The sequence below is a fragment of the Quercus robur genome, chromosome 5 (genome assembly GCF_932294415.1).
Source record: "Quercus robur chromosome 5, dhQueRobu3.1, whole genome shotgun sequence".
NCBI lineage: Eukaryota > Viridiplantae > Streptophyta > Magnoliopsida > Fagales > Fagaceae > Quercus > Quercus robur.
Genome location: NC_065538.1, coordinates 62,343,956 through 62,371,033, shown reverse-complemented (window position 1 = coordinate 62,371,033; position 27,078 = coordinate 62,343,956). Strand labels below are relative to the sequence as shown.

Sequence of the window (27,078 nt, the reverse complement as noted above, 5' to 3'; positions counted from 1 at the left end):
ATGATCAACTTCAGTGTGGTCAACTCAGGTGCAAACTTTGCGGTGCTGATGGAAGTTCCTGCACTAGACACCTCATGATCATGTCCTAGGATTTGTAGAATTTCCCCAACCTCTGGATTTCGTTCATCATAGGGAGTTAAGTTCACATTTTGAGGTCTGGTGATGCCGAGAAGATCTGCGATGGAGTCTGGGGTAACACTAAACTCTGTTCCTCTGACCCAGAAAATGAGGATAGGTCCAAGATTAGATGCATTGGAGAAGCATTCCTTGACCAGCTCATCCATTGGATCATCAAAGTTTCCGAACAAGTTTGCCCAGTCTCGTTTCTCAAAGATTCGAGGGATGAAAGTAGTCCCTAAGGTGTTGAACTCTACTACCCGCTCCACTATAGTTGTTGACTTGTCAAACACATTTGAGTAGGCGTGTGAGTTCAGGGGAACTCTGAATCTATCCTCATTGGGATCTTGAGATGCTTGAGATGAAAGACGAGTCCTTTTAGCAACTGGGGTTGCTGGTTCGTCAGAAACAATGTCTTTACCCCTGGAAGATCGACGAGACATCTGCAAGAGAACAGGCCAACAGAAAAGAACCAAGCAACAATACCCCACAAAAGATTGTCAACAAGAGTCAGTATAAACAATATTGCAAAATAAACACCCAGACTGAATAGAGTGCAGACCCAACCAATCCTTCCAACAAAAGATACACAAACTAATACGTGCATCAAACTTGGTGAAAGTGCACCAAGACAAAGAAAGACATCACAAATGTCATTGAGACACGTTAACATGACCATGATATGCAATAAGAAACAACACATGAACAATTAGAACAGATAACATAAATCACTCCATCAGAGTCATGAACATGGGAAAATATTTCAATCATGAAGAGACCAAACATCCACACAGGAGCACGTGTTTGAGAGACAAACAGTAAGTTAACATGTCAACCCAGAAATCAAAACCAAACACCAACATCAATAATCAGGCAAATGTAAAGAGTAAGTCACATAGACACCAAACCCATTTCAGAACAGATTCTCAGATTCAATAAAAAGCAAATAATCAGAACAACAAAAAAAATAGTGATTGCACAGCATGAAAACAGGTGAGAACAAAGTCAAACGAGACACTCCATACCCATTACACAAAGAGATAAGTAAAACGAATGCAATACCAGTCCAAACAGCAACAGAAATATGCAGGAAACAGAAAATGAGATAGAGAAGACAAAACCCATACCTTTTCTTGATGATTTGGAGAAGAAATGAAGCACCAAAGGGTTTTGAAAAATGGATTCACGAAGAGTTTTGGGAGGAAACAACAGTTTTAAAAGGGAATGAACAGTTACAAAAGTTCGAGGGAAAACTGAAAGAGGTTTAAAAACTGCTCCTGTTTCTGCAAAACACGCGATTTTCGCGACTGGTTTAAGTCGCCACACAGTCGCCAGATCAAGCCGCCAAAACAGTCAAGAGGAAAATTTTGAAAAATTTTTCTAAGTGTTTTTCGCGACTGGAAGGTCTACCCGCGAGAGAGTCGCGAGCTGAGCCGCGAAAATCTCTGAGTGAATCTCGCGACTGGACCTTCCACTCGCAAACAAGTCGCCAAAACTGACCAGCGAAGATGCGACTGAGGATCGCGACTTGACACACCCGCGACTGAGCCGCCAAAACAGGGCAAAACTGTATTTTTGAAATTTTTCAGATTTTTCAGCAAAACACTTTCCAAAAACACCTAAAACACTCAAAAATCTTTCTGTGCCTGAATTAACAAAGATTGAGCATGTGAAAACACATTTTATCAAGTACAATCACACAAATGAATATGGCATTTATCAAACATAAACTTGTGTGTTGTGTGTGGATATCAACAATGAAATAGTCCTTTGTCTAATGTGAAGCTTCAATGATCAATTCAACCAAGGCATACACAATTAGCACTAGATCATGTGACCAATCTCAATTATAGAAATATGAATATATGACTTCCCACACAACTAGATAACATAACTTGGAGCCTTTCATTTGACTCCACTTTCAGCCATAACATTTGATCTTTTGAGGCAATCATCTCTCATTGTGAGAGGGATAAACAATACTTTTCTTTGAAGAACAGGCCTTTGGCCTTTTTGAAAAAGAATTTTACTTTTGATATGAGGTCGCTTACCCTTTTTCCTAGTCAAATACTAGAATGTGCGACAGGCTTTTGCAGCTCAATATCTCTTTTCATTTGGAGATTTAAAATTAGTGAGCTCTTTTTAGCAAAAAAATAAAAAATGGGAAGAGATATAGACACAAGTCTATGCATGTTTCAAGATCAACATAACCATTCACTAATCATTCATGACAAGTTTGAAGATCTATTTACAACAATCACATAGATTTCAAGATTTTTCCCAAAGTGAGATGGGTGCATGAAAACAAGCAATGCTCGAAAATGCACAAAGCCATTTGCACAAAGGTACAAGGCAAAACGAGTTTTTAAGACAAAACCCAACAAAGTCAATCAAGCTTTTTGATTTTCAAATTTTTTATGTAATTTTTGGATTTTTGACTCAAGAAACAAAAAGATTGATAAATCACATTTAAGAAATATTTACAAACAAACAACCAAAATCAAAAACAACAAGCATACCAAACAAACATAGTCACAAAGCATAGGAAGTATTAATGCATGGACATGTTGTAATGCTTATGCATGAGTACCCCTTTTCACCCATACGACACTTGCGTTAGGGGTGATTTCCTTAGAGGATTGGGTACGGGAGTTAGGGCTTTCAAACCTTCGTGAGAAGCTTTCCAAGCAGTTGGTGAATGCACCAATCATCTTCATCACGTTCATCATTCCGGGATCTCCGTTTTGCTCTCTAGGTTGATCTCCTGCCCACGTTCTCCTATCAACTCTTGGTCCTCCTGACCTTTGAGGAGTAGCACTGTTCTTTGCTCTTAGCTTTTGGCAATTTGGTCGAGTGTGCCCTTGAAGTCCACAGTAATGGCACACATACATTCCTCTAGGACCTCTTTGTGGTCGAGGACGTGACTTGGCACGAGACTCAGACCTGCCCACATACTGATTATGATGATTCAGCATCCGTTGGTCCACCACATTCTTCTTCTCCTCCACCTCGAGGTTCACACTAGTAGAGTCAGCTACAGCTGAATCTTTGGATTTCACAAACTTCACTTCTTTAGTGACATTTCCAGTTGAGCTACTTCCTCCGGTATATCCCAGTCCGGATTTGTCTGAGAAGCTCTTTTGAGATGATATAACATCATCAAGCTTCTTGGTGGTGACCCTCTCTATTTTTGCATTTGCTTGAACAACCTCATTCTCAAGGAATCTCACTTTAGTGTAGGCTTCGGACAGCTCACCATTAAGAGTTTCAATCTCGCATTTGGCCTCCCTATACCGGATTAGGAGACTTTTGTAGTCCTCCTCAGCCTTCTTCATCTTTCTCACTGCAGCCTTGGCCACCCTTGTGTATTCGCCAGATTTCTCCAACAGTGAATTGTAATTTTCTTGAAGAGTAGCTGTGCTTTCTTCTTCTTCAACTTCTGATTCTTCAACAATTCCTAGTGAGTCATCCTCACTATGTTCTCCAAGGTCTTGAACAAGCAAATTCAATTCATCCGAAGACTCAACATGAGCAATAGTCATGAAAGCTGAGTAGTTCCCTTCTCCATCACAGCTCTCCTCAGATTCTGAGTCGGACAAATCTGAATCACTCAAAGTCGTGGCGTACACCTTGCCTTTTGATTTCAAATAGTTAGGACATTCCCTCTTGAAGTGTCCATGCCCGTTGCATTCAAAACAAGTAACAGCTTGTGTGGATTGGGATTCTTTTCCATCTTTCCTCTTGAAATCCCTCTTCTCCCTTCCAGAATTTTGGAAATTTCTCTTATCATCAAATTTTCCATTGTTTTTGAATTTCAAAAACTTCTTGAAATTTTTAACAAGATAGGCTACATCCTTGTCAACCATATCTTCTCCTGACGAGCCTTGATCTTCCACCTTCTCATTAACGGTCTTTAGAGCAATGGATTTACCCTTCCGTTGATTTGGCAGCGACATTTCATAGGTCTGTAAAGAACCAACCAGCTCCTGCACCTTGATGTCGTCAAGATCCTTGCTCTCTTCAATGGCTGTCACTTTGGCACGGAAGCTTTCCGGCAATGATCGAAGGATCTTCCTTACAATCTTAGAATCCTCCATCTTCTCCCCCAAGTTAAACTTGCTGACAACCACTTCATTTAACTTCCCATAGAATGAGTCGAAAGACTCATCCTCACTCATCTTGAGCTCCTCAAACCGAGTGGTCAGCATTTGTAACTTGGTATCTTTCACCTTCTTCGTGCCTTCATAAGTTGTTTCCAGAATCTCCCATGCATCTTTTGCAATAGTAATGTGAGAAATCCTGTGAAATTCATCTGGAGACACACCACAGAAAATAGCATTTAGTGCTTTACTGTTAGCATTAGATGCAGTAAGTGCTGCCTTATCCCATGTGGATTTGGCTGCTTCAGGTTTGGTCCAACCTATCTCAACAGCATCCCACACGGATTCATCAATAGAGCATAAAAAGGCTCTCATACGAACCTTCCAAAATGCATAGTTACTTCCATCAAAATATGGAGGTGCATTAAGGGATTGAGACCTATCCATCTCAAAAAGAAAGGGAGTCAAGGATCACACAATGGTAATGAAACCAAACAGATGTGTACCCGCTCTGATACCAATTGAAAGTTCAAAAACGTGTACAAAAACACTTTTGAACGTTTAGACCCCCAAAAACCAATTTAATCAACACAAGCAATATGTTAAACAACTAGTGTGCGGAAACTTAACATATGCTATAACATGGAATTGATTAAACAACTATCTAAGCCACAACAAAATAAACCACAGCAGATAATGTAAAGGCAGAGATAGAGGGGAAGGAAGATGCAAACACAGCGATAACACCAGATATGTTATCGAAGAGGAAACCGAAGACCTCGGCGAAAAACCTCTCCGCCGCCCTCCAAGCGGTAATCAATCCACTAGAAAATACAGTTGGGATACAAGGACAGCAGTAGACCCTCCAAGCCTAATCTACCCAATGCACCTAAGCCCTCCAAGCTTCTTGCTCCAACGAGGTTGCGCCGAACCTTTTTCTTTTCTAGCTTTCCGGATTCCGCTACTACACCGTAGCATCAACCAATGAATATTGGCTCCTTCCTAACTGCTTCCCAGAACTCCAAACGTCTGTCTCACAGAGATGATAATGGTGAGAACCAGGTTTGGTATAATGGCCTCTCAAGGATTTGACAATGGAGAGGAAGAGAGTGAGGGATTTTGATGAGACTCTAAGGTAGAGATTGTGGGTGAAACAATCTGGTTTTTCTTTAGGGTTTCTCTCTCAAAATTCTCTCTGGAAGCTCTCTTTCAAACGTGGGTTAAAAGGGTATTTATACTGGAGAGGAGTGGAATGCGAAACGTCAGGTTTTTTTCCAAAACAGGGGTGGCTCGCGGCTTGACCTCGCGGCTTGACTAAGTCGCGAGTTCCAGTCGCGAGTTAACCGTATGGCCAGTTGTCATGTTTTGTCCTGTAGTGCTCCAGCTAGCATGACTGTTCATCTTCCAGCATGCTTGGCACGTGTGCATCTTCTGGCGGGTTGAAGCCGCGAGACCAGTCGCGAGTCCCAGCCGCGACACTCTGTTTTCTTGCACACTCTTGAGCAATCTTCACACTATCTCACTCACTACCCTTACAACAAACCCACCTAAATACAGGGTTACTAAATGCTGAATTACAAGCAAATTTGGCACGGAATAAAGCCAATTAGATGGTTGAATAAATTCAACCTTACAATGCCAATACTTGAGCATTGGAACATTCCACTTGAAGATTTCATATAATACCCAATTCATGGCGAAAAAGCAAAGCCTAAATAAGAGCTTGGGCTATCATCCATTGGCTTTCTCCAAGTCGTGTAACTTTCTCATTATGAGTTACAACCACTGATCCGTTATTATTGTGAACAATAAATGCAATCCCTACTGAGTCAGTTTGCTTGTAGGTAGATATTACCAGGTTGAGCTTCTGTCAAGAGCTTTCCTTCAACATACGTGCAGGCCGTAGTGTTCTTCCAAGCTACTTTAGCTTGTGGGAGCATTTCTCCTCTCCATTTTGTGTTCCTATAATTCTAGAGCATCCATGAAGCTGTTAAAAAAATTTCAAACTCCGGTGAACTCCCACTTTGCATTACTATACAACTTCGATGAAATCCAAGTACGTAAAACTTTTAGCTTTCTTAATATCCAAGAGGGCATGGAGGATTTTAATCCTTGACAAACAAAAACTCTACCAAACCTCAAAAGAACATAAACCCATATCAGAATTTGCTAAAGGAACAATGCATATACATAAGTGTACCATTAGGATCAAGCTTGGGCGAGCTAACCAATACAATGCAAATGGAATGCAAGTAATGATCAGAAAAAGCAGCTGCTGATTGAATCTCTTTGACACTGATTTCAGTGCCTGCCAACAAAGCAGTAGGAATCACTGACCCTATTCTTCCCACGTACTAGTACAAATTTGAGAGTTCGTGTGAAGAGAGAGAGAGAGAGAGAAGCTTGATTTAATTTCTTCAAACATTTAGAAGTCTAAGATTAAGGGTGAGAATTGAGAAGTGGGAGTGGTTGCAATTCCGTGGTTTCTCACTAGTTTTCTAAATGAGGTTTAACACATACATAGGAAGAAGAAGCATACAATGTTAACGCGTTTTGTGTTTTGTTTAAGTAGACATGTGATTGAATTTTAAAATGAATACCTAAGGAACAATACCTAATTAGGTATTTTATCTAAGTTTTGCTCATATGAGTGTGTGGTGCTATTCTTTCTTTTAAACTTCAAGTAGAAAGCACACTTGTGAAACCATCACCTTCAGAATGTTGGGCAATGAAATGACTTTCAAGATGAAATCGAGAGGCATATTCAATGTAGTTTCTCAAATGATTTCCTAATCATTTTCCTAGAATCACACTTAAAATTGACTCAATAATGACTTTTCTCGACCTTGCTGCACAAGTAAATGAAGTCATTTCATGTGAATCTAAAAGCATTACAATTTCAAATTATTTTGGGAAAATTTTGTATGGCCTTATTTTTGAATTTTTAGTCCATTATAATGACTTCTATGTTAGGACTTAAGAAAGTTTTTTTATTTAGGACTGAAGAAAGTTTTTATTTTTATTTTTTGAGACTATTTGTGCATAAGTTATTGGACATGTAGTCCATAAGATGCATTATGTGTGATTTAGGTATGAGAACGATGTTCACATATAGAATATCAAAAGTTCTTTGTAAACTCATAAATATTAGTTCATAGTCTGTGAAATTTGGGCATTCCATCTACAAATACTGTAGCATGTCAATTATGATAATTTATCTTGATCGTGGAATTAGAGACTTTTGATTGATATGTTGATGTGTCTTAAGTGTTGGGGATATATTGGATTGGGCTACTATGAGATTTTTTGTTCTACTAGTTACTATTACTTGAACAAATAAATCTCACTACTTCTATTTTGGAGTGAGATCTTGTTCGGTTAATACCTTAGTATATTGGATAATCACATGTAGCGTGTTGGAAGCATTATTCCTCAAGAGGAAATTCTTAATCTTGAAAAAAGACACACGAAACATCCCCTTGTAAAAGATAATTGGAACTGATTACTTAGAGTATTATGTCTAATCATTTAGTAAGGAGTTACTATAATTTATATTCAATAAAGTTAGACTTCATAAGGATATAAAATAATCAAGAGATTAAATTGAGGATTCAAGAACTTAAGATGAAGGGATTTATAAAGTGATAGTAACCATTAACTTTATTTTACTATGGATGATTTCAGGGAAAGGTTAACTGTCACGCCCTAGCTCATCATTGGCATGATATTGTCCACTTTGGGTTGCCCCTCATGCTTTTAAATGGCTCATACCAGTCAGAGTCCAGGGTATCCGTATAATGCGCAATTCCTCCCCTTAACTAGGTGATGTGGGACTTAGCTAGGATTTTGTTCTCTCTCACCCCACACCACTTAAGATTTTTTGGCCTTTTGAATCCCCGCATTAAATGTTATTTAACAAAGTCTTGGGATGATTAAATAATCGTATAGAAACTTAGAGTGCAACCAAAACTTTATAGTGAAATATATAAATTGTGGTTAATGATATCCATGGGCCTATCATAAGATGACAGGATTTGCAAGATCCATTGGAACTAGTGTTTTTATTTCCCTTCAACCCCACTTCAAGCCACGCTCTAAAAAGCCCACATAAGCTAGTCCATTAGCTGATCCATTATGTGTTAAAAAAAAAAAAATATTAGTCATTTAATGAAAACCTAAGTCTTTGTACTACAGGTTTAATTAAGTGAGAAAAGTTCTCTCTCACCCTCTTTGGCTACATGACTGAAAAAGAGAAGAAATATCATATTTTTCAACTCTCTGAGGAGCACATGACTAGGGTTTTGAAGTCAAGGAAGAGAGTCCACTCTTATAGACAATTATGTGGTCATTGAAGTAAAGATCAATGAAATTTCAAAATTAAGTTTCTAGGACTTTAGATGTTTCAAGGAATCTAGTGTTCTTGATGAGTTTGTTCTTGGTGAGTTTTTTCAAAGTAGATGAACAAAAGGTATGACTCTATAAATCCTAATTACAAAATGCAAAAGTGCATGTGTTCAAGCATAATAAAAGTAGATGTTGGTTTTTCTTTTAGGCTGCACATGATTTGTATGAGATGCAAATAGTTTTCCAATAGTTTATACTATTTTATTAGTCCCTCTACTTTATCTTTTTTTCATTGCATGCCTTTGCCCTATTTTTCATTTTTTTTTTCCTTCACAGTTCTAGGTTTTTGTTAGCTAAAACATTAACCTCTCACATCGATACACTATGAACAATTATGTTAATAAGTTTGTGCAAAGGAGTAAATAAGTAGTAGTATTTTAAATCATAGATAACATATTGAAAAAAAAAAAAAAGTATAAAATTACATTTCAAAACTCATTCAATTTTTTACTTTGTGAATTTTTGTATATGAACATTTAAATTTAATTTATTAACGTGTGTATTAGTTTATTCAATTTTTTGTTCTTATAAATTAATTTTTTATTAATGTGTGTATTTATTTATTCAATTTTTTGTTCTTATAAATTAATTTTTATTGATTATAGTGTGTTAGTTTGTGTATACATATGTTAATAGTTATGTTTATGTTTTTTTTTTTTTTTTAAATGTTTGGTTGTGTGATTGTATGTATTTTCATTTGTGTGTGTTTCTTTGGAGCAAAAAGACTAACAACATGACCATCATTCTAAGAATATTGGGCAATCTTTGGAGCCATCTTCGTTATAGAATTAGCAAAGTCATTGCTTGTATCAATCAAAACCATATGAATTGTACTTGCACTAGATCAATAAAATATTAAAATTTCTCAATATGATAATTTTAATTTAAAAAAAAAAAAGACTAAAAAGGGAAATTGTCCATTTAAAAGTGTAATATGAAAAATAAATGAATGTAATTGCATCAAATCCATGAATAAAACTCCCAATATTAATTACGAAAACTCCTCAACGTCATGGTTTAAATGTTTTTTTTTAGAAAGACGTAAATGCTATTGATAATGAACAAGCTTCTTGCAAAACATACCATCAATTAACTTATTTCTCCAAAAAAAAAAAATTCAATTAACTTTAGTAATAAATAGGAAGGATAAACTATAGATAATGCCATGCGGTGCATATACAATGAATAAATCATTCAGACAATTTTTTCAATGAATATGTCATTTGAACTATTAGGATTAGTGCCTTAAAATCATATTGTATAATGCTATGTATGACATTATGTTATAAGTAATAAAGTTTTTTTATTATCTAAAATAATGGTGTGGGGGCCGGTTAATCAATAAATTATTAAAGTCTAGTTAATTGGGCCTGTGGCCCATCCGAGGACGTAAAGCTGTCCGAGGAGGCCCATATTAGGTTGTAAGGGTAACCAAACGAAAGGAAGAGTAGATATCACGTAAGGTGAGTTCAGTATTCGTTCAAGGACAAAATCCTTCTCGACAATATGAGTCCGAGAACGACCAAAACGTCACCTTGTTACAAACGTACTTCGGAGCTACGTTACCACTAAAAGTGGGATATGGGACCAAGGGTAAGAAAGAAAAGGCAAACAAATATCTATAACAACAGCTGCCTCTGCATTAATTGCCTTCCAACCAACTCTCTGGCCGCATTAATGTGGAGGTGATGCCTGAATAGTGATGAAGCAGCCTTACAGCTGCTAGTTGGAGGTTCCAAAAGGTGTTAGATGGGACAAAAAGAGATCCCCTGAACCCAACTTACACGTGTGTGGTGAAGATGATATCAAGAGGGTAGTATATAACATGAGAGAAAGCATTGAGGCAAGGAGATCAGAACGCCAAAAACAAAGAATACTCAGAAGAAAACCTTATGAACCAAAGAACTGAATTTGTTTCAAGAATAAATTAATCATTATATCTGCGTTAATCTATCTATAAACGTGAGGTTTAATCGTTTTTCTTTTAGAGTTAACCTAGTTCTTGGATACCCACGCTCTACAAATTTTATTGTTTGGGCCTTTAACGTACGAACCCAATATCAGTTTGGGATCGTTACAAATTGAGTCCTTACAAATGATAACATGAACATTTTGACATTATATTACTACGAATATTTTCATGAAGGGGTTAAGTGTTTAGATAATAAAGTCTTGGGATATAATTTATTAATAAGGCCTAAAGTACAATTATAATTATATAGTGGTGTTAAATACAATTAATGGTAACTTTGGATTTGTTAAGAGTTGACAGATAAGCCTAAAACCCATTGTTTGTCCCTTTTGGTTACACCCCAAGCCACACACTAAAACTCAATTGGGTTGGTTTAAAGGGCTAACCCAATTAGATAATCAGTTTTTTATTTAATAAGAGTTATCAAATAAAGTAACTGCAAGTGTAGTAAAATATATATGTATGATTAAAAGAGAAACAGACAAATTTTATCAAGTCACTCTCTTACTCTCTTGAACAAGTATGTATACAACTAATTGAGAGACCACACATCTTGGGCATACATTGAATTGGGGTGAATATTGAAAGTCTTCCCAAGTTCAATTGTTTCAATATTTGTTTGTTTTTTAATTTTATTGCATCAAGGTATGCCTTCTTGCAACGAGTTCACGACGATTTCCGTGAGTCTTATGAGCCAAAGTTGGTATCACTCGGTCCAATCCACCATGGTAATCCAAATTTCCAGCTAGGAGAGGATTACAAGCTACTACTGATAAATGAATTCATTAAAGGTAGCGGTAAGCGTATGGAAGATATATAAAAGATGATTAAGGAGAAAATCAATGAACTGAGGACATGCTTCGAGGAGGTGGTGATGTTTCTAAAAATATAGATGTTCTATGTTATCTCACATGAATGACGTAGATCTGTTTATTTCTGCTGTGTGTTTTTGTATGAGATGCAAAACTGTGTTTTCCAACACGAACAATTTTATTAGTTGCTTTCCTTTATCTTTCTTTTATTGCAACCTTATTTATTTATTTCGATATATTTTTGCTCACAATTATAGGATTTTGCTAACTATAAGATTGACATTTTATATTGATACACCACTAATAGTTATACTAATAAGTTAATTGAAACAAAAGGTACAAATTATTAATTGTTAAATTTAATTTGTTAGTTTGTGTATATGTATATGTTAATGTTGATGTTTATGTTCATCATTCTGAGAATGTTGTGTAGCATAAGTACTTTCAATATGTACGTAATAGTGTCATATTCAATGCACTTTTCTCGAAAAGATTCCGTAACAATCTTTCTAGTAATTGTGAGACATTGTGTTTCCTTATCCTTTATTTTTTTCTATGCAGATTTTCCCTGCTTCAAAAGGGGAAGGGACGAGGATGGGTTTTGATCAACCCACCCCATCTTACCTCATCCTACTCCGAATGTATATGTACATTTTTTATTTAATATATGTTGAACTTATTTATACATATAATTTAGTTTTTTTTTTTTTAATACATATCTTAGTTATTCCCTATTTCTTACCAACCAATCTCAGCTAGTGCTCCTTTCTCAAACTAGAATTACTCTAAACATTAGGGAAGATAAGGGAAGACTACCTGAGCAAACCAACCAAAGGGACTTGACTTATATTTTAAAAACACTTGTGTCTTACTTCTCTCCCAATACTCTTATGATCGCCATTTTCGTTTATATTTAATTTTTTTCTCATCAATATATGTCATAATAATCTCAATAAGAATATTAAAAAACCTCCGACTCATCCTTTACCCGACTTGCCCTGCAATCATCTGTAGACACCGCATTTTGCATCCCTGATGACTTGGGCCCCCGTTCTCCAATGATGCTAAATTATAAGACCCAATGTTGGTTTAGAGCCCAATCAGAAGTTAAATTGACTTGAAAAGTGTTAAAATGAAAAATATAACTTTTAATGAGAAAATAGATAAAAATTTGAAAAATAAGACCAAATGAAAGTTATGTGCACACAAGAATCAGCCTACGCACGTAGCTTCCTACTTGCGTACGTAGGCCTGATCTTGCGCACGCATATCGATTTCTAGAAACTATACAAAACAAGTTTTTTGCGTTTATATTGAGGTTTGGAATGAATCCCACATCGTCTGGGGATCGTTCCAAACCCTTTTTTCAAACTATAAAAAGCCTTACATGATACATTTTTAAAACACACAAAAATCCCACGAGAAAATACTAAGATTCACTAGAAATAGTAAATCAAAGAGGGAGTTTTTCACAAAATATTCTTAAGTCAATTTTCTTTTGATTATGACATTTTCTAGCCTTCATCTTTGAGTTTGATATTACTAATCATTTTCTTATTAGTTTGTGAATATATATGACTAAGAGGAACGGTAAAAAATCAAGCTTGAAGAGATTTTCTTTGAGGTATTAGTTCAAACTTTGCTTCTTCTTTTTTTTTTCCTTTTCTTCTTTTTTCATGCTTTTAATCCTTCCATTTGTCTTGCTTTCTTGTTGCAATATGCTTTAACATGTTTATCTAGCCTAGATTTACGTTTTTGTATATTTAAAAGTCTATTAGGTTGTTAGAATGTGTGTTTAAGTGTTCTGCTCTGTTTGTTTGTGTTTTAGGGTTTTCTGGGTAGGAACTTGTGTACGCATAATCTTGCCTGTACACGCAGGCTTGATTATACACATACGTGCTTGTTCATGCATGTGCATGAACTTGTTTAGAAACCTTAATTTTGTTTCTTTTGTTTTGCTTCTGCTTTCACATGTTGTTTTGTTTAGCTTCTATGTCCATGTTTTTATACTCTCAAAGTCCATGTTTCACATGTTTAATTGCTTGCTTTGTCTCACATGTTAGAATTAGGGTTTTGTTGTTTCAATGATATGAACATACATTCACATGCTCATGCATGATGCCATAGGTGCTGAGTTGCTACAAGGTAAGTAAGAATAAGTCATACATTTGTAACATTCATGCATTTATGGTCTAGCTTTGATGATAGAGATAAACATGCTTGTTTGGTTGAGTGTTTCCAAAGTGTACATGCAATGCTTTTAATGATGATATGATGTGCTTGCTGCCTATATCCTTGCTATGATTTGATGATTTATATGTTGCTTTTTGATGATGATAATGTGATGTCATGCTAGATGAATGCTAGGATGAAGTGATATGCATGATTAGATGTATGGTAGGCTTTGTTTGCAAGTGGAATGTTTGATGTCATGTTGATTGCTAGATGTATACTAGTGTGCGTGTGAGTTAGATACAAGTGTTGAGTGTATCTTTAATAGGATTAAGACATAAGACATAATGATGGGAAGCCAGCCTTAGGGTTGGGCAGTTTTGGGTGCATAACACTTTCCCAAGACTGTACTTTAACTCCGAACCCATATCTCTGGTAGTATGATCAAAAGGTCCTTACTTGAAAGGATGCAATATATATGGTTCCTAAACCATTGCAAAAACTAGGTGGCAAATCCTTTAAACGCCCCCTTGTGTCCACCATCTTGTACGGGTTTTCCTTACCCCAAAAAGGAGATAAGACAGGGATAGGGTTTAATGCCCTAGCCCAATACCCAAAAATAAATAAATAAATAAAGGATCAGATTTTTGGAGAGCCACAAATGTGACCCCACCTACCCCACTCCCCTTAACCACACATTATGCAAAATATCTCTACCTCTTGGCTGGGTGCCTCATTTCTTTTATTTCACTCTCAAACACAATTGCAAACACACTCACAAACACACTCCTCTCTACCTCTCTCTCACACTCTCCACCGGTGCTCATCCTCCACCATCTCCACCATCTTTTCACGACAAGATCACCAAAAAACTCTTTAGGAGTCTTTAAGGCATCTGCATCTCTTTTATTTGAGGTAAAATTTCTAATCTTTTTGATGGGTTTATATACTTTTGCTAGAGGCTTTCTTTATCTAAGTTTTGATAATGATACCCATGTGATTTATGAGCTTTGGAAATGATATTCATGTGTTTATATATATGGATTTTGTGCTGGTGGAATTATTTGATGAGTGGGTTTATAGTTTTTACAATGGTGGCTCTCTAAGTGGTTAAGATTTGGGGGTTTTGGTTTTTAATGTGAAATAGATGGTGAATGTAATTTTTATTGTTTATTTGAACTAGTTAAAGATTTAAATTGTTAGTCTTGGAGGATATTGTGATTTTTGGTATCATGGGCCTCTTGTTGATGCTATGTAAATCTTATGGGAACCACTTATAAAGTGTTGAGGTCTTGATGTTAAGGAAAATACTATGAATGATTTAAGTCTACAAATTGAAGTCTATGCCTTGTAAATTAATTTGTTGAGAAACTTTGGAAGTGGAATATATTATTGATTAAATTAAATACTTAGGCTTGCCTAATTAATTGCTTAGTTAGCAATCTATAACTCATAACTAGACATAATGTCAAGTTTTATGCTTATCATGATAGGTTTGCTTGGTATTGTTTAGGTTCTATCTAATCTCCTTTGGACCTTTGAGAATAAGGCTTTTTGCGGGTTGCAAGGTAAGTGGCTTCTTAATGGGATTTTTGAAAATGAATCATTATTGCACTCAATTGTTTTATGGTTAAAACCATTTTGGAGCATTATTTATGGTTTTCCTAAAATTTACTATTTGTACTATTATTGTTAATCATTTATGGAAAGCGCATGACGCATTGAAAGTGTATCATATTTCTTATTGCATATGGGGAAATGCATGATTTGTTAGCAAGGAAAAGATTAGCATCTTTGACTAAATTCTTGAGAATGGAATTCATGGATTTATGGTATATTGGAAAATTTAAAGATGCTTTGATGATTGGGAAAGTTGATGCAAAACATTTTTGACAAGAAATGGTTTTGAGGACTTTGAGAATATTGTGGATATTTGGTTATTGAAATATCTTATGAAACTACTTGGAAGTAAACTATGTATTTGAATACATTTAACTTGTGAGCTTTTGAAGTGGGTTTGCCCTTGTGCTATGATGTTGGTGATTACCCCGTCTTTGAGACAACGTCTTTGTGACGTGTGATTACCATGTCTTCATGACGACAAGCTAGGTTAGAGGCTCCCACTTTGCATGACACGAGTAAATCCTTGAGTGTGTGAGTGAGGTTAGGTAGGGCCAAGATACCACATGCAAAAGAGGTACTACATGGCGCGCATATTATCCCTTGTTGCCCATGGGAGGGGATAGGTAAATTCTTGAGGGTGTGGGTGAGGCTAGGTAGCGCCAATAAACCACATGCCAAAGAGGTACATATCATGCTAGTGTGTTTGGGTTCCGACCTGTCTGTGGTGGTAGGATGTCTTGGTGACATTTCCGTCTTTGTGGCACCTTAAGTGAGGTTTCAGGTTTTGAAATGGTATTGGACATTTTTATGGTTCACAGTGAATAAAATATAGTTTCATAGTTATTTGGGAAGCTTAGTGCTATATTATTTCTATCATTCTTGTTGGGTTAATGAATTTGATTTTGCATAAATTAAATGTAAATTCCCAAATTATAGTATATTTAGTAAAATGCTTATTATCATGAAACTTGCATTTTCCCTACCCCTATTAATTATGCTACTTACTGGGTTCTGTCTCATCATTCTTCTACAAACCTTTCAGAGTAGGCAACGATCGTTTTGAGACAAGTTTTTATGGCTAGCAATGAGACCAACTACTAATGGAGGTTGGACTTTTGTTATGGTGATCATCAGATGAACGCACTAGAATAGGCTTGACTCATTCTTTTATATCTAATAGTGGTTATAACTTTATTTCCACTAATGGGACAAATTAATGATATGTAATTGTATTTATTTAGACCTCCATTCTTTTGTGGCCAATGATCCTTGTAATTATCGCATAGAGCTTTGATTCTCAAAAAAAAAAAAATAAATAAATATTACATAGAGTTTTGACTTACTTTGGGACTATCATTAATGAAATTTTTATGTTAATTCTTAATGTTGGTACTTTGATAATGAATTTTGAATTAAATTGTCAAAAAGGAAAAATCAACAAGTACCTTTGAAATATTTTCTCATGCTTTAGACCCTTCTGAGTTTGAGGTGTGACACAGGGCCTCCATGATCCAAACTTGCCCTGTCTCATTCCATCCCTAGAAAGTAGTGTCGGTAGGTGCACACTGCACTCATTTCAAATTTTAATTAGAACTAGTTGCTCCATAAGGTCAGCGTCTGAATACTCTCCAATTGTCACATTGAGGTAGTTAACCTCTAATTCTGTAAATTATGGAACAAGTAATATGAACCACTGTTTCTCTCACAAGCCTAAAAAAGCATATAGATGAAATATTTTAATAATATATATATATAGTAGTTATCCAATAATTTTGTAAAATCTTACGATTGAATATTCAAATTTACCATTGAGGATCCGTTTGGATTGAGTTTATTGTTGTTGAAACTGAAAATTGAAACTGAAAACACTGTAGTAAAATAATTTTTAAATGTGTGAATAGTATCGTGGGACCCATTTTTAATGAAAAAGTTGTTAAAAAGTGAAATTTATGAATATATGAACAGTGCACGAATGCACTGTTCACGGAACATTGAGTCAAATGTTGCAGCTGAATCAAAAAAAAAAAAAAAAATGGCAAAACGTGAAAGGTAAAACGCACCGCAACTTTCAGTGCTCTCCAAACAAGCACTGAATGTGACCGTTCCATCTTTCGATGGTCATGGGTTGAGGACATGAATTAAACTTTTGGCATTGAGCTATTTCTTCGCAGGACCTCCTCCATAGTATCGTCATCAATCGTAGTAGAGGTTAATGAATCACCAAGTTCGAGATGGATTGCTGTGGTTCTTCTATACTTAAGACACTAGAATATTGAATCATGAACTAATAAAGACATGAAAGAAAAGCATAGCAATTTTGAGGCCTTTTCCTAAGCTGGTTGGCAATTTTTATGACCTCTCTCATTGGTGCGCAGCATATTCTAGCCACGTGCATTACAATATCATATTTTTACGCAGCGAAATTGGGCCAATATACCTACCGAAAATTGAATCTGGGCTTAAATATTTGTCTTTGACTGAAATAACCCACTTATGGTCCATTTAGATACAGTTGAAAGCTGAAAACTGAAAAATACTGTAGTAAAATAATTTTTAAATGTGTGAATAATATCGTAGGACCCATTTTTAATGAAAAAGTTGCTAAAAAGTGAGGTTTGTGGGTTCTGTGAATAGTGCACGAGACCCACTGATGTGCTAAAAAGGGTTGAAAAGTCAAATATTATGGCTACTATTCATAAACAGTAGCCGTAACAGTAAAATTTATCTCCTAAATGCATACCAAAAAAAAAAAAAAAAGTAAAAGAAAATTGCCAGACACAGACACGCTGGTTTTTTCAGCCGAATCCAAACGTAACCTAAGTAGTATATATATATATATATCAATATTAGCAGCCTATGACTCAAGATTTCAAATTAAGGGGGGCAGAGTATAGGCAAAAAAAAAAAATATTTGGTATCATTATTTTTTGTTTTTGTTAAATTTTTGGGTTGAGCAGTTGCCAGTTAGACTAGGTTGATATTATATTGTGTGATATTTTACATATAGTATCTGTTTGTATTGCGCGTTTTACGCGTCCGCGTCCGCGTTCAACATTATTTTTTTTCACTGCCATGAACAGTGCAAACAGACCAATGAACAATATCCGCATGTGAACAATAATTTTTTTTTTTTTTTTTTCAGTTTTTAGTTTTCAACAAAATAAGCTGTATCCAGATGGACCCATAATATATAATCTATATTAATAGTTCTTTTTTGAAAGGTTAATATATATTAATATTAGCAGCCATTTTAAAGGCAAAAAAAAAAAAAAATGTATATTAGCTGTCATTGGTCTTATATAATATATTATATATTATATGAGAGGAAAACCGAGTCCAAGTCTCAACCACCAAAGGCAACCATTTCACAGTCAGAGGCGTGTGCTTGAACATTCAAACCGAAGCCTCCTATCAACATAAAGTCACAGTCCTCCTAAGAAATGCAACCCCACAACAAATCTAGGCCTGGGACATCCAAGGATTACAAATTTCAAGAGTCTAATATGTCTCCCAATTTAGCACAACACTCCAATCACCACCAATGAACGAAACTTCATACTTGAGGTATAACTAATTGATTAGCAAAACTATTAAATAATGTTATGATGTACAACCCAATAAATAGCATAATTAATAAAAGTATGGGAATAGACTGCCACATGAGGAATCTTAAGATGCAGTTTTTTACTACGATTTCTAGTGGAGTTGTCAAGGATATTATTCACATAGTTGTTCTTGTTTTGGTCATTTTTGTTTTGGACAAAGTGTATTGTTTGATGATGCTTTTGATTTTATTTTTTGGTTAGAGAAGTTTGGGGGAGAAGAGTAGAGTAGATAGTAGACAAAAAGACAGTGGTGGGTTTTGAGAGAACATTACCTCAACTCATCATTGGTCTTGATGACAAGGACTTTCATCACCGAACCTAACCTATGTCCCTTGCTGACGTGTTTGATTTGTTTTTCACAAAATTCCTTGTCTTTTTAACTTGATTGTTAAAGGGGTCAAGTCCTTAAACTTTGTATCATTTCATTTGTATAATTTTCTTTATCTTTCATGTTTTTAACGATCCATATGGTTGGCGAGAAATGCGAGGAGAAGAGAAAATGGTGTTTGGTTGGGGAGGGGAGAGAGGAGAGAGAATGGTGGGATTTAAGAGTTTTGTCTTTAGGCCGACCATTTGAGAGAAAATGGAAAAAATTTAGATAGTCCCTAAGAATTGCTCCAAGCTTAGTGAACTGCTTCGAGACTACTTAAGAATTGTCAAAGAAAATAGTTTTCTCCACAAATTGAGGAGAAAATTGGAGAGAAAAGTGGGAGAGTGGTGGGTTCGACGGAAAATTGCCCATTTGCGTTCCCCCATTTAAACATTGCATTTGTTTCCCCTTTTAGGTATGTTACATTTTTTTTTATTTTGGTTTTTATTTTTTATTTTTTTTCCTTAACTTTTAGTTTCATTTTTTCTTATATACTACTACTGTTTTTTTCTTGGTATTAGGGGCATAGGAGTAAATTTCTATAATCTACCTTTTCTATTCTTAGTTTTCTTTTCTTTTTCACCCCAAAAAAATATCATGAGAAAAAACTAAAATCTCTTCTATCCTCTAACTTTTCCATCTCTTTCTTAATCCTTCAACTTTTCCATTCCCCAACCAAATGGATTCTAAGTGAAGAAAAAAAAAGTAACTTCATAAGTGTAATTTTTAAGTTCATCTTAAAGGCTTGCTGTATTCTAATAGAGATTACAATGTTCGAAGAAGAAGAAGAAGAAGAAGAAGAACACAATGCTACAACCACAAACCTTTTTACAAATTGTTGAGGTGATAAATTATATTGGTTTTCATTTAAGCTCACCATTGATATTGCTTTTTTATTTGTCAATAACCACTCACCGCATCAACAATTTGTAAAAAAATTGTAGTTTTAGTATTTTTCTTTTAAACATGATTCTCTTCATTTTACAGTTTTCACTTGAGAGAATGGAATGGTGCTCTAAGTGTCAAAGTAACACTGTTTGATAAGTATTTTTAAATTATGTTTTTAATACTTACAAACAAAAACTTGTGGAACCTACTAAAAAATATTGGTTGGATGAATGGCTCATGTCTCGAATGCAATGTTTTTAGAAAATACCAAAATGATGTTTTCTAATGTGAGTTCTTTGTTTTCTCCAAAAGATGATGTCAATTTTATAAATAATTTCACCACCCATCGAACAAGCCCTTAATGTTAGTGTCTTTGGAGCAGTTTTTTTCCGAGATATGGAGGGGCAAATTCTAGCAGCCTATTGTATAAACTATAAAGCTTGACTCCCATCTAACTTGGGAGTTACTCAATGTTGGTGGCATGTGTAAAGCTCTCATTTTCTCAAAATAGGTTAGTTTTTTGAGCTGATTGTGGATCGTGTTAGTGGATGCTTGTATAGAGGACTGTGAAGAATATTGTCATCCTCACTATGTAACAAAGTTGCTATGGCTCTTGTATGGGTTTGCACTGGTAAAGAAGGGTCCTCAAGTATTGTTAGAGGGATGACCTTTTCTTATCCCCAAGAATTCAGTCTACTAATAATGTTGACGTAGCTTGAATTTAATTGTCACGTGGGATTAATTCCCATGACATGACTCAATATTGGTGTTGGAGTCAGAGGGGCACTTTATTTGGTTCGGCAATTTTGTGAACTTGCAAGAATGTAAGTCTTAACATTGCTTTGGAGAGTTGGCCGAATTTGACTAGGATTGAAGTCCTTAGTTGTCTTGGTTTCGGAATTTTACCTATCATAGGAGTCGTTTTGCATTGGAGTAGTGTGCACGTGAAATTTATTCCAAAGAGAATTGTTTATTAGCAAATTCCTTTTCCTGGAAGGACATGCATGGTTAACCGACTTAACTCTTCTATATAAGTCTAATCGGTGTTGTGGGATACAGTGTGTGGTAAAATCTCTTTGAGGGTATTGATTTAGGTGCAATCCGATATTTTTGAGAGAGAATGATTTGTATTCACTCAAATTTGATAATTAAATTAGAGCGTTGGGACAAAGATTGACCTTGGTTGAAAAATATGGACCAGAAGGATTTTAATGCAAATATAACACATGATAGTGTTGATGAGGACTCTAACTTTGCGTTGACTAGTTCTTCAAATGAGTGGGTTATGGATTCAGCTTGCACTTTTCATATGTGTCCGAAGAAGGAATGGTTTTACAAACTTGTTGAATCAAAAGTTGGTTCAGTCCGCATGGGTAATAATCAAACCTGTGAGATTTCAGGGATAGGTCAAATTAAGATAAAGTTGCATGACGGAATAGTTCATGTTCTGAATGTGGTTCTTTATGTTCCAGATTTGAAGAGTAATCTCATCTCACTTGGTTTATTAGAATCCAAGGGCTTCAAGATTGTTATGGAAAATGGAATTTTGAAAGTATTAAGTGGTGCTTTGGTATTGTTGATAGCCACACATCGAAAAAACATGTATTTCCTCAAACGGAGTACAGTTGTAGATGGAGCAACCACAATTTCTAATACAACTAGGGAGGTTGCATCAAACAATACAAGACTTTTGAGACATGCAAGTGAGAATGCTTTGAGTGAGAGTGCCAAAACCTGCAAATTGGAAATTTGTAAGCCTTTTGCTTTTGAGAAGCAAACTAGGATTAAGTTTGGTCATCATACTAAGGGTATACTTGACTTTGTACACAAAGATGTGTGGGGGCCTACTAAGGTTTCTTCTTTTGGAGGTAGGCATCATGTCTTTAATGTAAAGATTTGTTGATGTGGCTTCAATTTGATGGTCACGTGGTATTAATTCATGTGGACTCAATATTTTTTGGAGTCAAAGGTGGCACTATATTTGATTAAGCAAGTTTGTATACTTGTAGGATATAAGTCCTGCATTGTCTTGGCTTTGGAGTTCTACTTAGCATAGGAGGTGGTTTGCTTGGAGTAGTACTTTGCACATGGACATGCCTCCTAAATTGTTTGTATATATGTTAAATTTCTTTTGGTTGAAGGCCATGCAGGGTTAACCGAATTAAGTCTCCAATGCATGTATATGTGGTGTTGAGGGATAGAGTGTTTGTTGAAGGCTCTCTTTTGGGTTTGTTGCGGCTTAGTTATTTGTTTGCTTTGTGCCTGTTGTTTCGTCGTGGTAGTGATGTAATTTTTTTGTGTTTAGATGCAGATATGTTTTGTAGCTTTTTTTTTTTCTTATATCTAATTTCTTTTGGATTAACTTTGTTTGTTCATAATATTTATTTTGGCTTAAAATATTTCCACAATCAATCTTGTTTTGGAGAAGATACCAAGATAATGTAATCTAACTGTGAATTTATCAAAATTCACATCTAATTAAAAAAAATTAGATAGTGTAACATTACTTAGAGTTACATTAAGTGTAATTTGAACCCAACTCATGTATATATATATATATATTAGTTATTCAAAAAATTTGTAAAATCTTACGGTTGAATATTCAAATTTATCATCCAATGCGACCATCCCATCTTTCGTTGGTCATGGGTTGATAACATGAATTGAACTCCTGGAATTGAGCTATTTCTTCGCAGGACATCCTCTATGATATTGTCATCGCAGTATAGTTTATCCACCAAGTTCAAGATGAATTGGTGTGGTTCCTCTATGCTTAAGACACTAAAATATTGTTTTTCAAAAAAAAGACACTAAAATATTGAACCATGAGCGAATAAAGACATGAAAGAAAAGTATATTAGTTAGTTATTGCGAGGCCCTTGCCTAAGCTGGGTGGCGATTTTCATGACCTTTCTCGTTGGTGCGTAGCGTATTCTAGCCACGTGCATTACACTTTCATTTTGCTGCCATACACAGCGAAATTGGGCCAATAGGCCCAATACACCTACCGAAATTGAATCTAGGCCTAAATTATTGTCTTTGACTCAAACATCCCACTAATTAGTAAATTATATATATCAATATTAGCAGCCATGGCCCATTGGTCTTATATATGAAAATTATCTAATATGATATATTACAATATAATATATAATCTATATTTATAATTTTTTTTTGAAAATATAATATATATATATATATATTAATATTAGCAGCCATTTTAAAGTAAAAAAAAAAAATGTAAATTAACAATAATTGGTCTTATATAATATACTAGTCATTAACTCGTGTATGGTTAGTATATTTTAAAAATCTTCACTTTATTCAATGTTACAATAAGTTAAAAAAAAAAATCAAAAGATTCAAAGTTTATAAATTAACGAAACAAAACAAAAATATATAAAACTACACAATAGAAAAATATAAAAGAAAGATGGCATACCCTCAAAAGAATAATCCATGGCTATAGTCTTTGAACTCTGCTAAATTGTTTCAAATATTAGCAAAAAATAACCCAAGAATTCAAAAGTTAAAAGTTCTAAAAATCAAAAAGAATTTAAAGAATTAGACAAAAACTTCAATTCGACATCCAACTTTAATGGAAAGAAAATTGTAATGGGCTGGGAAGAAAATATAGACCAATAAATAAAAGTCAAAAACTAACCTCCATGACTATCATAGAAAGGGGTGCAACCGTCCAAATTTGGATAAGCTGTGTGCTACAAAAGAAAACACTGTAAATTTAGCATACAATAGCATAATCTATGGAAAATTTTTAAAATTATGAGTCCACTAAATGGACCCTTTGAAAAGCCAACCTAGAGAAGTAGTCTAAAAATATAGAGCACTAAACAATTGATCACAATTACTTAGAAAAAATATAAGTATCTTTGTAGAGAGAGGCCAACTCTCAACATGAATCTAAAAAACATTGATTAAAAAAAAAATTATAGAGAGTTTTTGACTATTCTCTCTCTCTCTTAGCGTTTCTTTACTCCCTTGAGTTTATCTCTAGGTTTTAAGAGTGTTTATATGTTACTATTTAGTAGTAGTTGGTTTGTTTAGTTTACTTTGGGCTTACGTAAAACTAATATGGAAGAGTCCCAAAAAAAGTTAAAACTAATAAATTAATCAATTAATTAAAATAAATTATAATGAGGTGTTTATTTATAAGACTTGTAAAACATGTGTTAAAATTTAAAATTGTCAACAAAAAGCCAAACACTTTGATTTTATATTATACATAAATGATATACTTTATTTAGGAAAAAACATAATCTAATATTGTAACAAATGGCTTTCGAAAAGAACATGACCTCACCTCAGAGGAAAAACCCAGTCCAACTCTCCCAAGTCTCAACTACCACTCCAAGTCTCAACTACCATTTCACAGTCAAGGTCTACCATTTCACAGTCAAAGGCGTGAGCTTGAACAATTCAAACCGAAGGCTTCTATCAAACTTCAACCGATCATTGTGTCTATATAAGTCTCATTAACACCCCACATAAGTTTACACTGATTTTCAAAAACAAAACACAAGCTGATATTAATCTCCTTCAATCTTCATCTTTCTTTCTTTCTTTTGATCAGTTCAATCTTCATCCTTAATTTGATATTACAAGTTGTCTTGCATAACCCCCTTAAGACCATCATGGAGGTATCACCATCGAGGCAAGTCAGAAAAGAAAAAGGAGCAAAGAAAACCAAATGGGTATTGAAGTTGAAGTCTGGTGTAACTTGGAAGGCCATCAAAATGGCATCATCATCCACTACGAAGCTTAATCGTTTTCATCTAACTTGTGCTTCAAGCATGAAACAACTCTCCCTAGTCCGGGTTCAAGCAGAGGAGGCTGTTAAGCCAATTCAACAAGCACATACAAAGAAAAAAGCTTCTCATGTTGTCACAAAATCCCTATTATCCCTCCTCCAATTGCCATACACAGCTTCAGATTTTATAGACTGGGGTGATCTAATGACTCCCACCAAGTCTCCAAAGGAAAACATATCAACGAAATGGCGTGAAATTCATGGTTTGCACAATTGGGACAGTCTTCTTGACCCTCTCCATCCTTGGCTTCGACGAGAAATTATTAAATACGGAGAATTTGCGCAGGCTACTTATGATGGATTTGAATTTGATCCTTTGTCCGAGTTTTGTGGGAGTTGTAGATACAACCGGCACAAGCTTTTCGAAGAATTAGGCCTAACAAATCATGGTTACAAGGTTACCAAGTACATCTACGCCATGTCACATGTAGATGTTCCGAGTTGGTTTGAGAGGTCACATCTAGGTGAAACATGGAGCAAAGATTCCAATTGGATGGGCTATGTAGCGGTTAGCAATGATGAAGAATCAGAAAGGATTGGAAGAAGAGACATAGTCATGGCATGGCGAGGTACAATTGCTCCAACGGAATGGTTCACTGATCTTAAGGCAATGCTTGAGCCTATTGGGGATGGGAAAATAAAGGTTCAGCATGGGTTTCGTAGTATATATAAATCAAGGAGTGAGCTCACCAGGTATAACAAGTTGAGTGCTTCTGAGCAAGTCATGGAAGAGGTGAACAGACTCGTAAAGTTCTATAAAGCAAAAGGCGAAGAAATAAGCTTCACCATCACTGGGCATAGCCTTGGTGGTGCTTTGGCTCTCCTCAATGCTTATGAAGCTGCAACTTCAATCCCTGGCCTTCCCATTAGTGTCATTTCTTTTGGAGCACCAAGGGTTGGGAACTTGGCATTTAAGGAAAAGCTTGATGAAATGGGGGTAAAAACACTACGCATTGTAGTTAAGCAAGATATAGTCCCCAAATTTCCAGGGTTCATATGTAACAATATTCTTCATAAGCTTAATTTTGTTACTAAAAAATTCAATTGGGTTTATAGGCATGTAGGAAGCCAGTTGGAACTTGACATGTTCATGTCACCTTATTTAAAGCGTGAGTCTGATTTGATAGGCAGCCATAATTTGGAGATATACCTCCATCACGTAGATGGATTTCTTAGTAAGCAGCGCAAGTTTAGGTGGACTGCTCGGAGAGATGTTGCATTGGTGAACAAGACAACAGATATGCTAATTGAGGAGTTGAGGATCCCTAAGTTTTGGTATCAATTGCCTTACAAGGGGCTTGTGCTTAACAAACATGGAAGGTGGGTTAAACCGAGTAGAGAACCTGAAGATGTTCCTTCTCCATTATCTGTAGCATCAAAGAATGAATTGCATTAACATGAAGATACATACATGTTTCAAATTGTAATATCAAGCAGTTTTGAGCTTTAAGCTTCTTAGTTTCATTGAGGATGTTGGGCACTTAAATTGATATCAACCCGATGATATCCCGCGCAATGCGCAGACTACTTTACAATTTCATGTGAAATCATTTTTATGTATATTAAAATCTACATATAATACTTAATACTTATTTTGTTGTATAATATTTATGTTTGCCCACAATATTGTTAAATACTTTGAAACTTGTTTTTTTTTTTAATTCATAATTTATTTTAAAAAATTCTATAACATTGTAAGATTATAATATATTATAATATTTACCGTTAAAAGTAGATTTTAATTTTCAAACTGATTAAATGATTTTGAAATCTACAAATAAGAATTCAAAATATAAAATACTTTTATATCCTAAAATTACATAAATTTAAACAATCTACCAAACACTTTCTCAATCACTCTATTCTCACAACCAAATATGGGGACCTTGATCATAAACACCCAATTAATTATCTCAATGGAATTAAGGAAATCATTTGTTAGTATCAACATAAAGAGAATGTGATTAAACAAAGAGAAATTTGCTAAAAACACATTCATTTATCAAAATTCAATTGACTTTATCTGGGCTTCTGTATCCTTTAAATAAAAGTGAAAAAAGAAAAAATTTAGATAGTCCTAGAGAATTGCTCCAAGCTTAGTGAACTGCTCCAAGACTACTTAAGAATTGTTAAAGAAAATAGTTTTCTCCACAAATTGAGGAGAAAATTGGAGAGAAAAGTGGGGGA

At 35.1% G+C, this 27,078-nt stretch overlaps 1 protein-coding gene and 1 long non-coding RNA gene across 2 annotated transcripts; both read left to right on the top strand.

Moving 5' to 3' along the window:
• The first annotated feature begins 14,318 nt into the window (after positions 1-14,318).
• Positions 14,319-16,448, top strand: LOC126726604 (uncharacterized). The gene is made up of 3 exons (XR_007656003.1): positions 14,319-14,492; positions 15,091-15,145; positions 16,243-16,448. It is a non-coding gene; the product is annotated as an uncharacterized LOC126726604 (long non-coding RNA).
• Positions 16,449-24,553: 8,105 nt separating this feature from the next.
• LOC126726601 (phospholipase A1-Igamma1, chloroplastic) lies at positions 24,554-26,355 on the top strand. The gene has a single exon (XM_050431883.1). It carries the CDS (start codon positions 24,716-24,718, stop codon positions 26,285-26,287), a length of 1,572 nt encoding a protein of 523 aa, XP_050287840.1. The 5' UTR covers positions 24,554-24,715; the 3' UTR covers positions 26,288-26,355.
• The last annotated feature ends 723 nt before the right edge of the window (positions 26,356-27,078 follow it).

Bases quoted from the DNA above. Each gene is read 5' to 3' on its own strand.
- LOC126726601 (XM_050431883.1), top strand. From the start codon at position 24,716: ATGGAGGTATCACCATCGAGGCAAGTCAGAAAAGAAAAAGGAGCAAAG.